The sequence below is a fragment of the Bos taurus genome, chromosome 1 (assembly GCF_002263795.3).
Source record: "Bos taurus isolate L1 Dominette 01449 registration number 42190680 breed Hereford chromosome 1, ARS-UCD2.0, whole genome shotgun sequence".
NCBI classification, from domain to species: Eukaryota; Metazoa; Chordata; class Mammalia; order Artiodactyla; family Bovidae; genus Bos; species Bos taurus.
Window position 1 is genome coordinate 71,101,052 of NC_037328.1, and position 15,089 is coordinate 71,116,140.

General features: G+C 36.5%; 1 protein-coding gene across 1 annotated transcript; it reads left to right on the forward strand.

Moving 5' to 3' along the window:
• The first annotated feature begins 41 nt into the window (after positions 1-41).
• FBXO45 (F-box protein 45) lies at positions 42-10,916 on the forward strand. The gene is given in 3 exon segments (NM_001206758.1): positions 42-389; positions 5,649-6,005; positions 10,494-10,916. Coding segments are annotated over 3 exon segments (846 nt in total). The 5' UTR covers positions 42-86; the 3' UTR covers positions 10,680-10,916.
• Positions 10,917-15,089: the final 4,173 nt, after the last annotated feature.

Here is a 15,089-nt window from a genome sequence, read left to right on the forward strand (position 1 = left end):
TCCGGTCTCAAGGCGAGGCTTGGCCTCTGGAGCAGAGACGGGGGGAGGCGGCGGCGGCGGCGGCCCTCGGGCCGGCTGGTGAGGCGATGGCGGCGCCGGCCCCGGGGGCTGGGGCAGCTTCGGGCGGCGCTGGCTGTAGCGGCGGCGGCGCGGGCGCCGGCTCGGGCTCTGGGGCCGGGGGCCGGTTGCCCAGCCGGGTGCTGGAGTTGGTGTTCTCCTACCTGGAGCTGTCCGAGCTGCGGAGCTGCGCCCTGGTGTGCAAGCACTGGTACCGCTGCCTGCACGGCGATGAGAACAGCGAGGTGTGGCGGAGCCTGTGCGCCCGCAGCCTGGCAGAGGAGGCTCTGCGCACGGACATCCTCTGCAACCTGCCCAGCTACAAGGCCAAGGTGAGGGAGCCCCGCGCCACGCCGCTGCCCCCTGTCCCGCTTCTCCGCGCAGCTCTCAGTATTTCTCAGCTAAGCTTCTGAGTCAGAAGCGCCTTTCCACCGCTCCAGTCAGTACCTTACCTCGCCTCCCCCGCCATAAAGATCTCTTTGGGTTGAAGTTCTGCTCCTTAACCCACCCCACTTCCGTGATGTACTTTTTAAAGGATCAGATGGTTTTCCATCCTTGGTTTCCATCATGCTACTTTCCACCGTCTATCCCCTTAAAAACAGGCCATTGTTGTAGCTTTCAATACTCTAATCCTATTTTTCTCTCTGTCCTTTATTAGATCATCTCGGCTGCCTTATTGACTTAGTTTCTAAGATTTTTGCTTTCACCTCACGTTTTCCAAGCTCTGATTTATAACTTTTATTTTTGCCCAAGGACCTTGAATTCCCTCCGCTATGTTACAGGCTTAGAAATAAGTGTGGTCCAAGGCATCTGCTAACTTTAAAGATACAGGCTTTGAATAGAACATCGTACCATTGGTGCCACTTAACAGTCATAATATTGCCATGTCCCACTGTTATTGGCTATTGCCTTGCCAACTTTTTCATAGTCCCACCTTGCTGGTGTGTCTCTTATGTTCTGTTTGTCATCCAACATGCTGTTTCCATTTTTGGTGCCTTTTCCCCCCCCGCTGCCAGACTCTTGTGCTTAGTCTTGCTTTCATATACAAATAAAAATGACAAGTAGCAGATCTTAGTAGGACTGAGAGCATTCCTCAAGCAATATAAACAAATGGCTGTAAACTTGAGTTCAGTTTGGATGGATACAGCTATTTAGGATTGCAGTCACCAAGAGTATACATGAGAGAGGATAAAGTCTGATCTAGAATATGGTAAACATAAAAATACATTAACAACTAAAAAAGGGAAAACATGTGAAATAAATGTAAAATGTATTCTTCTGTAATAAAATAGGTTTCAGTTTAATAAGGTTAGGATAAGGATTACTACTTTTAAATATGTCAAATTGTTTATTAAGTGAAATAACATGATAAGTTGCAAGGACAGTTAGTAGATGCTCAATGGATAATAATTGTAATTCATATAGTAGAGGGCAGAAGATTGCAATTTTGTCTTACTGTGCCTAATAAACATTTAGGTTTCATGAATCTTATTTAGTTTTTACTTTTCCATAAAGTTTATTATTTTTACTTATTTTAAATTAAGACATTTTTGTAGTTGGCCTGTAATAGACATGTTCACATGATTCAAGATTCATGTAATAATATGTAATAAATAATGTATTCATGTGAGTCAGTGTTCAAAAGAAGCAAAGTGATCTAAAAGCAAAATGTCTTCCTTTAGTCCTTATACCCCCACCATCCAGGTTGGAGGCAGCCTATTTTACCTGTTTTTCTGTATCCTTGCAAAGGGTTATAAATTTTAATACTTTGTATGCCTTTGTACTACTTGCACTGTAGGTATTATAGACTTGTGCATTCAGATGTTGCCGGAGTTTTCTTGAATATCTTGAAGATAAAAGATTAATTCAAAAGGATATACGTAGCCTAGTATGAAAGTCCTCAGTCTAGGAGAAGAGGGAAAAAAAATGTATAGAAATAACTAGTGGTTATTAGTTAGAAACTAGAAGTTTAGTGAAGGAAATTCACAAGTTGAGTGAACAGCTTTAGAAGGGTTGAGATTGAGATTGTATTTAAGCTGAATTTTAAAGATGGGGAGGATATGAACATTTTACTAAGAGGAAATACTCTGAACAAAAAGCAAGACAGTGGAAAGCAGAGGATTTGAATAGTATATATTTTTATTAAAAAAAAGTGAATGTTAGGTACTATGTTCAGTTTTTCAGATGCAATGCTGAATAAAAACAAATACAAATGCTATGGATGCTTTCCCATATAGCGCTAATCCAGTGAGGGGAAGTGGGTATTTATCAAATAGTCACACAGTTGTAAAATTGCATTTGTGAGGAGTCCTATGAAGGTTAGATCCATGGTGCTCTGAATGTCAACAGTGGAGAATTTGACCTAAGTAGCGAGGTCAGGAAAGGCTTTCTCTGAGAAAATAATGCTGAGACCCAGAAAAAAAAAGGATAAATAGGCCAAAGAGAGAGAGAAGAGCCTTCTAGGAGGGAATCTGGTGAGTATGAGTGACAGAAAGTAATCAATGTGGCTGGACCACAGAGAGCAAAATTGAGGCAAATTTGATAAAGATGGAAGAGGTGGACTGGAGCCAAACAAAAGGAAGCCATTTTAAATTGTAAGTGAAGGAGAGTTAGGAGTATGGGGCTTGGTGATATGATAGTTTTCCATTTTTAAGAGGTTATTATGACTTAAGAATGGACAACCAATTGGAGGGGAACCTTAGAAATATGTATAGTAGTAAGTATGTAGAACAAGAGATGGTGAGAAATTTAGGAAATAAAAGCTACAGGACTTGGCAGTAGATTTGAAATCAGGGTGAGGAAGAGGGAGGTGCTCAGGATGACTTCTAGGTATCTGGCTTACGTAATATAGGGATTACCTGGGCTAGATTTTGGAGGAATAACAATGAGTTCAGTTTTGGTAGCACAGAATTTACAGTGTTAAGACATCAAGAGTTTTTAGATAGGCATCTGTTACAGTTTGTAGCTTAGAGGGAAGGCTAAAGATATAAAATAGTTTAGTTAGATTGAATTGTAGTGGGAGATATGATGTAAAGGTAAGCTGAAACTAGAGATATCATGGAGGTCCTTGACATAAGGCTTCAGTCTGTAGTTTAGGCTTTGTTTTACAGCTGGAAACCACAGAAATTTGAACAAAGAAATGACAAAGTAAGACCTGTGCTTTAGAAAAACTAGTAGTCCATAAGATGAATTCAAGAAGGCAGGGGTTGGTTGCTGTACCAGAGGTATTCAAGATCAGAATAAGTGTATGGAGCAGAGAAGAGGATAACTGGGAGAGAAATTGCAAGAAAACAAGTCCACATAGATGGACAACTGACTGGGTGAGGTGGGATGAAGAACAAGGAAGAGTCAAATACGATTTCCAGGAGCGAGGTTAACTGAGAAAAGGATAAGAACAGGCTTGGGCCAGTGTAAAACTGGAAAACATTTGGAGTTGTCAGTCTAATTAGGATTTGACTTATTTTTAGAAGTTTGTATTTTACATATTACCAAGTAACATTAGTTATTCCAGTCATACTTGACATCTAATTGTAATTGCTATAATGCAAAATCCATATTGTGTATGAGACTGTATAACAAGAGCTATAGACTTTTTATTTGTGTATTTTCCATTTTATAAGATTTTTCACATTATCTCTAAAAGGACACTTAATCCCAATACCGTTATTACATCTGTAGTATATAAATAAATAACCCCTTAATATGGGAAGTGCGGCATTCAAATTCCAGTTTTCTCATAAAATTGTCAAATGTTGTGTCTTTAATTTTCAGTTTATGTAAGCAAGATCTATGTAAGGTTCTCGTGACAGTTGATATGTCACTTAAGGCTAATTTAGTCTGCAGATACACCTTCCATCTCTCCCACCTCTCACCCCTGCAGTTTATTTCTTGAAGAAACCCAGGTGTTTACCTTGTAGAGAGTAATCCTCAGTCTGGATTTTGCTGATTTCATTCCTGTGGTTTTGCTTAACATGTTCTCTGTCCTCTGTATTTCCTGTAAAAGTTTGATAAATTTAGGTTAGATTAGATATGTTTGGCTAGAATCAAATGGTTGGGATGTATATAGCACTTTCAGGTTGTTATAGTAAGACTAGGTACAGAAAAAAATTAGGTATACTTCAGGTTTACATCCCCCTTATGAAAACATGGGACGCCTGAACCAAAGAGGGTTTTTGTTTTTGTTTTAATCTGCGACCTGATGGCGTACAACAGTTAAACAGTGAAGTGCTCACTGACGGCAGAGGGGATGGCACACTGGATGAGGGCACTGGGTGCCTGACTTACCTGTGAGACGCTTATGCTAACTACACGTTGACTTTTATGCCTGTGTCCTAATTCCTGAGTTTAACTAGGTAAAGGTCTTAAGGTCTTTCCTATGATGAAATTCTGATTCTGGAATTGATTTCTCAGGTTAACTAAAGCAATAGGTCCTAGCCTTCAACTGCTTCTGCACAGTTTGAGTAAAGAAGGGATTTCTGAAAAACATACAGACCAAAAAGCTCTAAGTTATTAAAACATGAGAGTGAGTGAGTGAAGTTGCTCAGTCGTGTCTAACTCTTTGCAACCCCATGGACTATAGCCTACCAGGCTCCTCCATCCATGGGATTCTCCAGGCAAGAGTACTGGAGTGGGCTGCCATTTCCTTCTCCAGAGGATCTTCCCGACCCAGGGATCGAACCCGGGTCTCCCGCATTGTAGGCAGATGCTTTACCGTCTGAGGCACCAGGGAAGTCCAAAACATGAGAAATGATATAGTAATAACAATTTTCTTACTGTCTTTATTTTGGAAGCTTCAAAGACTAGTAATTACCGAAAGTCAACTAACCTGTTAATGGTAGCTGCTGTTAATGACTATCTCTTTATAAATTTTAGTGGTTGAATTTAGATGCTATCTAGGGGATTATTTGATTTGGTAAAATGAGAGTGGTGATGTCTTAGTGCATGAGTAATACCTAGCAAGGAGGCAGAGGATCTAAGATAGTTTGTGGTTATTAAAATTTCTCATAGCTAATGTGACTGAGTTCCCTGTTTTACTTAAAATACTGTTCTTTTTGATGACAGCATTGCCTACATGAAAACTGTACATATTTGAACTTTTTAATGTAAAAATATGAACTATAAGCCAGAGTAGAGGAAACAACCTCCCTGTACCCATCACCAAGCTTTACCAATGATTAACTCGTGGGCAGTCTAGTTTCATGTTTACCCTGTCCAATCTCCCACTCCACTCTTGGGTATTTCAAAGCAATTCCCAAATATCATTATGTCATCGCAAAACATCTCAGTATTCCCTCTAAAATATAAGGATTTCTGTGTATATCTTTTGATGTCTTAAGAAGTATATTTGGAGAAATTATACAGCGATTTAGAATTTTGATCAATAATGAAACAGTTGGCAGTTTTATCTTTAATGTTGTGTAATTTATTATGTTAGTGTCTCATCCCCAAAATGAGCCATTTTTGAGACGTAGTTATTGTATTACTTAAAATATATAATTTTATTGTTTAAAAACATGTACCCTAAAGTTTGGGTACTTTTTAATGTTTAAGAAAAATAAAATTCTCTTTCTCTGGTCTTTTCATCTTTTCAGATACGTGCTTTCCAGCATGCTTTCAGCACTAATGACTGCTCCAGGAATGTCTACATTAAGAAGAACGGCTTTACTTTACATCGAAACCCCATCGCTCAGAGCACTGATGGTGCAAGGACCAAGATCGGTTTCAGTGAGGGCCGCCATGCATGGGAAGTGTGGTGGGAGGGCCCTCTGGGCACTGTGGCAGTGATTGGAATTGCTACAAAACGAGCCCCCATGCAGTGCCAAGGCTATGTGGCATTGCTGGGCAGTGACGACCAGAGCTGGGGCTGGAATCTAGTGGACAATAACCTACTACATAATGGAGAAGTCAATGGCAGTTTTCCGCAATGCAACAATGCACCAAAATATCAGGTGAGAAACCGAGAATTTTCTGAAAAGTGAGCCTTTGTTAAATCATGCCTTAATTTGTTTTAAATTTACAAAGTTTTATATAGCAGCATTATTTGTCTTTTTGGTAATTTTTAAATAGTGTAACTGGCCTTTTTTGGCTACTCTGATTATCTTTTAGTATCTTAATAATTTTTTCCTTATACATATTCACCCTGAGCAATCTGTCTTTACTTTAAATCAGGTTGGCAAACTTTTTCTGTACAGGGTCAGATAGTAAATATTTAGACTTTGTGGTCCATACTGTCTCTCATAACTGTTCAACTCTGTTGTTTATTATTCTAGTAAAACCTTATTTATACACTGCAAGCCAGATTTGGCCCAGGAGCCATAGTTTGCCAGCTTGTACTCTGGACTGTAATCTTTCTTACAACACGGCACATCTAAATTACTTTTTCTAGATACCTCACCCCCACAATTGCACCTTTGTGCATGTATGTACATACTTCTTCTCTGCTACTTACTGACGTGTGGATTGTATTCAAAGCCTGTGGGGGTGTCAATGATTTCTATAAAGATAGGCAAGTTCAGGCAAACTACTGCATTTTTAATTTTTGTTTTTTGGCCCACCACATGGCATGTAGGATCTTAGTTCCCCGACCAGGGATCAAACCTCTGCTCCCTGCAGCGGAAGCACAGAACCTTAACTACTGGACCAAACTACTGCATTTTAAAATTCTTTTCATCTTAACCTTCACCCATATTCATTTTATTCTAGGATCAAAATTATAGTTCCTATTTGTAAAAGCTATATGATCACCATAGATTCAGCAGAATCTAGAAAATAATAATCTGATAAGTTGGAAATTTTAAAGAATTATAGATGGCACATTTTAGAGGGACATGTGGTTTGAAAGCTCTAGCCTTAGTATTGACCTCAAGTCAAGCATAATAAAGTAGAAGAACTAAAAATATATCCCATTTCCAGAGGTATAAAAGTATGGAAGATTTTCTTTCATAGAATCCTTTCCTTACTGTTCTTTCAGGCTCTACAGATACACTAAGGAGAGGGATGTCTGGACTTAATAATCATTGAAGATAAAGTTCTGTCACTAGCCGTGATTTTGAAGTGAAAATCCTTTATTCTTTGTTTTTCAAAGAACATACTCTATATGATTTCAGTCCTTTTAAATTTATTGAGACATGTTTTATTCCCAGCATATGGTTTATCCTGATGAATGTCCATGTGTACTTGAATATATACTGTTGCTGGATGGAATAATCTATTAAAGACAATTAGGTCAAATTGGTTAACAATATTTATGTCTTCTGCTTTCTGTATTTTTCTTCTACCTGTTTTGTCGTTTACTAAGGACTATTAAAATCTCCAACTATAATTGTTGATTTATCTATACTTTCAGTTTTGTGAGTTTTTGCTTTATGTGTTTTGAAATTGTTATTAGGTGCATATTTATAATTGTTAATCTTTTTTTAGAAAAAGTTTATTTCTATGCTGGGTCTTCATTGCTGCACAGACTTTTCTCTAGTTTCAGTGAGCAGGAGCTTCTCTCTAGTTGAGGTGTGTGGGCTCCTCATTGCCGTGGCTTCTCTTGTGCAGCACGGGCTCTAGGGTGCGTAGACTTCAGTAGTTGGGGCACGTGGGCTAGGCAGTTGCAGCCCCTGGGCTCCAGAGTACAGGCTCAATAGTTGTGGTACACAGACCTCGTTGCTCGGCAGCATGTGGGATCTTCCAGGATCAGAGATTGATTGAACCCATGTCTCCCGTACTGGCAGGCAGATTCTTTACACTGAGCCACCAAAGAAACCCGAAATGACCTTCTTTGACTCTAGTAATATTCCTTGTCTTTATGTCTATTTTGTCTTATGTCAGTACAGCCAGTCCAAGTTTCTTAGGTTTACTATTGCAGAGTACCTCCTTCCCCTCATCCTTTTACATTTATTCTGTCTTTATATTTAAAATGAGTCCCCCAGACTGCTTATAATTATGTATCTAACCCAATCTTTTGATTTAAGTAGTTAGTCCATTTATATTTAATGTAATTGTTGGACTGCTTGATATTCTCCTTGTCTCTGTGCCTCTGGAGCTATGTCCCTTTTTCTCTCTGTTTTTTGGATTTATTAATTTCTGTTGTTCTGACTTTAAATTCATAGTTGTTTTTTTTTTTCCTTCTTGTCATTTAAACTCTATGGTCATTTCAACGCTATTGAGTCAGGCTGGTGAATTTTGGTTATTGTGCCCCTGAGCTCTAAAATTTTCATTTGGTTCATTTTTATGCTTTCCATTTCTCTACTGAGATGTCTGTTCATTTGTTAATACTGTGTTTTTCTTTAGTTCTTATTTTTAATATATGTATATATTTTATAATAACTACTTGGAAGTCTTTTCCAAATTCAACATCTAGGGCCCACTTGGACTCTTTCTACTGACTCCTTTTTTCTCCATGGGTATAAGTTGTACTGTCCTGCTTCTTTTCATATCCATTCATTTTTTAATTGAAAACTGGACCTGGTAAACAATACAATAACTCTGAAATGTTTTGTTCCTTTAGAAACTGCTTTGTTCTGAAAACTGTAGGTTTTCTTCTTCTAGTAGGCAGTTAACTTGCCTGGACTGAAACTGTATATAGCAGTTAATGTCTTTGTTGAGTTTTTTTGGCTTCTGCTGCTGCTAAGTCACTTCAGTCGTGTCCGACTCTGTGCGACCCCATAGACGGCAGCCCACCAGGCTCCTCTGTCCCTGGGATTCTCCAGGCAAGAACACTGGAGTGGGTTGCCATTTTTTGGCTTCTAGCTGCTGCTTTTTCTGCCTGGTTCCCTGGGGGTTTTCCCTGTGTTTGTGTAATGCAGTCCTCACACAAGGATTTGGGCAGTTTATTTTGGGGCTCACCCTCTTTGTGGTTTTATTGCTTCTGGAGTTCTAAGTTTCTAATTGCGCTGCTATCTCTAAATTTTGTCCTCTGCACCTAACACTTGGCCTTTCTACTCCTTGTGCTGTGTGCTTGCTATATGCTCAAAGGTAAAGCAAACTTGAAAATTTCATCGGGAGTGGTTCTGTTTTCTTATTTCATCTTCTGTAAAATAGGGATAACTCCTAGGAGTGATGTGAGAATTAAATGAGATAATATAAAATGACTCAACAAATACTCATCAGAATATTAGCTTTTTGTTTCTAATTTTTGTTGTTGTTTGTGCTTTGTTCGTAAAGTAGTGATGTTGGTAGTTTGGAAGTTCTTAGGTCCGTAAAATGGGATAAATTTATGAGTTGGGCAGAGAGAGAGAAAAAGATATTGGTAGTTGTTTGTGATAGGAAATACAATGAAGGAAGGTAATGATAGCAGTTGAGGGATATCATAACTGGAAAGTGTTCAATTATGATTTTTGATTGAAAAATGTTAGGACTTTCTGCCTCCAAGTATATAGATACAACAACCTCTAATATATGCAAATTATAAGGATAAAACATGCTACTTCTTTGCTTACTTTTCCATTTGTGAAAAGAACTGGATAATTGTGCTTCTATTTAGTTTAACAACCAGTGCTGCTCTTTTTTTTTTTTTAACAAACAGGTCTTTCAGAGTAGTGGACCGCAAAGTGATTGTTTAATAAGTGTATTTTGTGTCTTTAGAACCTATAGCCAGATTTGATGATTCATATTTATATAATTTCCATATTGTATGTAGAACTGCTTTGTATAATTTAATGGCTAAATGTTTTATTATAGTATTTTTTTTATTTTGGTGAAATATACACAACAGTCTTTATTATTAACTTTTTGTAAGTGTATAATTCAATGGCATTAAATACATTCACAGTGTTGTGCAGCCATCCCCACTGTGTATACCCAACATATATCCAAAACTTTTTCATCATCCCCAGCATAAACTCTGTGCCCACTGAACAATAACTCTACATTTCTTCCTCCCCCAGCCTCTGGTAACCTCTATTCAATTTTCTGTCTATGTGAATTTGAATATTCCAGGTGCTTGGTATAAGTGGAATAGTATAATACTTGTATTTTTGTGTCTAGCTTATTTCTCTTAGCATAATGTTTTCAAAGTCCACTCATGTTGTAGCATATACTAAAATTTCTTTTTAAGGTTGGATAACATTCCATTGTATGCATTTACTGTAGTAATTTGAGAAAATTTAGAGTGCCTTTTTTGGTAAAATGTGCCAAGTTATAGGTTTTAGTGGTAACCTTCTTTAAAAAGCCCTTAAAAAAATCTTGGGACTGTTCAGAAAGAATATTAAAATTTTAAGTATTAAATATTGATCCCACACAAGTCTTAAGTTTAAAAAAAGACCATCAAAACATTTGTGATGAAATTGATGTGTGTTCTTTTTCTTGATGTTTCTCCCTGACCAAATAACTTTGTTGGTTTTTCTAGATAACTTTTGAGATGTATATTCTTAATAATATTTTCAACTTGATTTCCTCTAGATATGCCTTTGATGGGTTTCTTCTAACCTTCTTTTGATGTCTGTTTGCAGATAGGAGAAAGAATTCGAGTCATCTTGGACATGGAAGATAAGACTCTAGCTTTTGAACGTGGATATGAATTCCTGGGGGTTGCCTTTAGAGGACTTCCAAAGGTCTGCTTATATCCAGCAGTTTCTGCTGTATATGGCAACACAGAAGTGACTTTGGTTTACCTTGGAAAACCTTTGGATGGATGACAGTGGCTTTCTTGGGATGAAAGACAGAGTGGAGGAGATATCTGCTTGTGGGAAGTAGAATCATGAAGTGACAGTGTCATACATGCATGCCCACGAAACATCCTGAAAAACACATGATATTGTTAACTGGAGAAGCAACTCTACAGCAGAGATGATCTTAGTGTTTCCTCTTTCTACTGGGCCAGAAAAATCCTCAGGGTTGCAGTTGGTTGAGTGGGCAGTTGACATATGCATGTTTCAACAGATTTTGTCTCTAAGTTAACAATGTGTTATTTCCAACTTTTAAGGTGAGATCATAGAGATGGTGTCAAAGGGATAAGATAAGGAACTAGCAAGAGTTTTTAAGTAGTGTGTTTGTGAAGAAAGATTGATCCTGTTTTACAACTGCCTGTTTTTTCTCCAGACCCTTTTTTCCAACCAGCTTGACTATTGGAAAAGTATGAAACTGGTTGGGTTTTATTTAATATTTTTAATATATTGAGAAGCATGGTCTGCCTGGACTGCACTTCTCTAACAGTGAGATATAAAATTGTGCAGCTATTTTAAAAGTTGTATATACAGTATGTGTGTTAAAAAAAAAAAAAAAAACTGTTAAAAAAAAACAGGGCAAAGGAGTTGCTTTGTTCTAGTTCAGTTTCTTAAAAACCACTACATGGTACAAAATTAGAAAAACATTAGGGACAGTTTGGTAACTACAAAGAAGAGGATTTTAAGAGAAGATGTGTTGTATTGGCTCGTTTTGTATTATATTTGGCTTACAGTTTCCATGACTGTTACAGTCTGATTTATTTTTTTAACCATCAAAATTATTGTAAAGGTCCCTCGTCTCCAGGCTAAGATTGAGGAAAGGCAAATCTATTTCTAATCATACATATATCAGTAATAATAATAATGTGCATCTTATAGTATCTGGTTTTATTTTTTTGACCTTCTGAGAAAGTGTCTTGTAAAAGAATAAAGAACGTTGCCATTTGTTCTTATAGGCCTCAAATATTAAAATTGTTAGTCACAGACCTTAAGAAAATAATTGATCAATGATCCTTTATTTTGTAACTTTATAATGCTGTAGATATTATAATCTTTTTAAGTTCATATTGTTTACATCAGGCAACAGTCTAAGCCTCAAACTTGTCATTGGGGTTGTCAAGAAAATGTTTACTCACCCACCTGAAACAGTGCCAGCCTGAACCCAGCTTAAGAATGTTCTTAATCTCATTATAGATAATTGCCCCCATGGGACTTGAAATAAAAGACCTTATGCTGGAAACTTTAGGTTGGCAACATTTTGAAGGTTTCATTGTAGTAGAAGAGTTTAACATTAATTCCTATTCAGAATTTTTGACTAATCTGATTTCACTAATACTTTTTCAAATTAATAATTCAACATACATGAACTGAAATTTTCTTTTGTTAGAAAAGAAACAAATATCTTTCTGTATGAAAGTATAAATTGTATGGTTTCAGATACATCTTTGTGATAAGAATTGACTAAGGCAAGTGGAATCTTTGTACTTTTTAGGTTTTGCTATATGCATATTTTGTTTTGCATCTAATAAAGTTAGGGACAGCAAGCAGTTGGCTGGGGTTCTTGGGTTGCTCCTTGAGAGTTAATATTATTAGTACTCCCACGAAGCAAGGGATTTCAGTCATGAGCAAAGATTTCATTTTTGCCACCTAAAAAGTGTACACAAGTATTTATTGTATATTTGGTATGTTGCTTAAAGGTGAAATCTGTAAAAGGTCCTTTTTGATACCCACATCAAGGAAGAAACTTCCTAGAAACCATATTTAATACTACAGAGTGAAATTATATGTTAAATGTATTAGAGAATATAGCTGCTACAGAAATGCATTTTTTTCTTGGTGTGGAACAACTCAGTTTGGCAAAGTTTAAAATTTAACTAAAGAAGAGACCTAATTCAGGATAAATATTGAACTAATTAGAAAACTAGATTGGGATATGATCAATTCCAAGAGCTTTTGCTCAGAGCTTTTTTTATATCTTATGTTTTGTCTTATTAGTGAACATTCATTTGTAACAAAGTTTTGAAGGTGCTGAGTGAAAAACAGAAACACGTGGTTATTGCATATTGAACCTAGAATCAAATAATTGCCTAAATATTTAACAAAAAGCCATTCTTCTCTCAGAGATTTAAATTCTTTAATATCTGATTTGCAAATTTTATAAAATGGAGGTTCTTATTTAGCATGAGCGTCAGGGGAGTAAGGAGCTTTCCTTTATAACCGGGTAAATTGTTACTGGATACCAATAGTAGTTGTATAGAATACTAAGACAAACTGTTACAGTGTTTGAGGAAATGGAGTCTCTTTTTCACTGCTACTGAGAGAGCACTTAAGTAGAAGACAGTTATGTCTGAATATTAAATATAAATAATCTAAACCAGTGGTTCTCAACCTTAGCTATACTTTGGAGTCATATGCATTTTGGAAAATATTGATATTTGGGTGCCATACCCCTAAGATTCTCTTGTTGGTCTGGGGTATGACATGACCATAAGGATTTTAAAAAACTTCCTAGATGATTTCAGTATGTTGTCAAGGCTGAGAACCACTGATCAAAATACAACTTAAGTTTTCTCATCTGCAAAAAAAATCCTTGCTCCCTCCCTTCACTACCTCACAAGGATATTGAGGGTAAAGAAGAAAATAATGGGAAAGTGCTTGTGCTGTGGATAAAAAGTGCTATTGAAAGGCAAAGTTGTATTTGTTGTATTTCAACTGAAACTGTGATCAGGAAGAAATGTGTAATTGGATCTGCTCTGTTGACTTGGGAAACTAGGAGCACTCTCTTTGGTTCTTAACTTTAGTGAAGCATGCGATGGGTAAGAAAACATTACTCTTATTCATACTATGGTCTTCTGTCATACTTGAGATAGACTGGTTTAATTATCTGGTTTCACACAGGAAAGAAGAAATATTAAGGTTTAAAGTCTGTAATGGTCAATGGTTCACAATTCATTAAAACTTTTCATACAAAGAGTTCTGTGGTTAATATATATCATTTCTTAGTTGCCATTATTTTTTCATTATCTGACTTTTGAATGTTAAACCACTGATTTCATCTCCTTCATTCTTATTCCTGTAATTTTGGATATACATTTGACAAGGCATGTAAAGCAAGTAGGTATTGCTCAGTTGAATACTTAAAAATCGTGGTTCTATGATTAGGCATCTTCTGCCTTTTAGATATGATTTGATCAGAGAGAGTTTTGAAAATAATAGGGCCCTAACCCACATAGTAGGTATTATAATTAACTTTTTATTTATGTCCTCAAACTGCTGTTTATATAGACTGTAATATTTATATTTTTGATCGCTTTAAAAAATGAACAGTTTGATAGAAACTTGAGTTTTAAAGATCAGTATTGAGATTACTTTCTAGAAATCAAGATCACCACAGTCAGAACCACTATAAAGCCTTCTGAGAAGGAACAGCCCATACCCAACCCAAATGTTATTCTAATAAAGCATTCCTCAGTTTCTCTAGCTGAATGTAATCTCTTCTTCCTTAAAGTTTCCTAGTCTTTGTATTTATCTATACTTAACTCATGCTGTATTACTTTATAACTTGTATAAATTTATTTATATTTATTATTTGTTCATGTCTTATCTTCCTTAAACACATTAAGAAGGAATCTCTGATGTATTCATCTGTATACCCATGTCATCAAACCCAGTAGGCAGGGAATTGCATATTGCATATATGCTATAGGAAGAAAACACCTTCTCTGAATTTATAGGCTATAATAACAAAAGATAGATGAGAAAAATTTTTGTATCCTGTCCAAATTTTTGTATCCTGTCCAAATCTGAGGCTTGTAAGGAAAAAATAGTGACTGTGAATGCATTTTAGCCATTCCCCTTTATTCTTGAATATCGCTAAACTCTGCTATTTAGTTCTTGGTGTAGATTTCTTATTTGTTAAAATTAGAATTCTGTATATTAATTTTTTGAAATTCTTTTTTGCTTTAGTTTCTTAATAAAAGTTTAAACAAACATTAACTATTTGTGATTGCTTACATTTAAAACAAGGAATTTTTTTATACTTTGGTCAGAAAGAAAAGCAGGATACCTTCATAGCCAAATGTGTTGATGGAATTTACCTATAAATTCCATGGCTTTTAACAATGGAATCCGATTCACTAGGATCCTGTTTTGTTGTCACCTCCACCCCCAGCTAACAGTTGTTTGATAATGCAGTTGTTTGCCAAGAGTTATAAGAAGTACAAGAAGCAGGAATGGCTGAACAAATGGCTCCTGTGATCCAAAAGCTTATAAAAATCAGTTGATCATGTTGCTAAAAGTTGCCTGATGTATTATTAATAATATGTTACAATTAAAGAGTTTTAATTTTCTAAAGGAAAATTAAGTAGGTGCAGAATTTCTGTA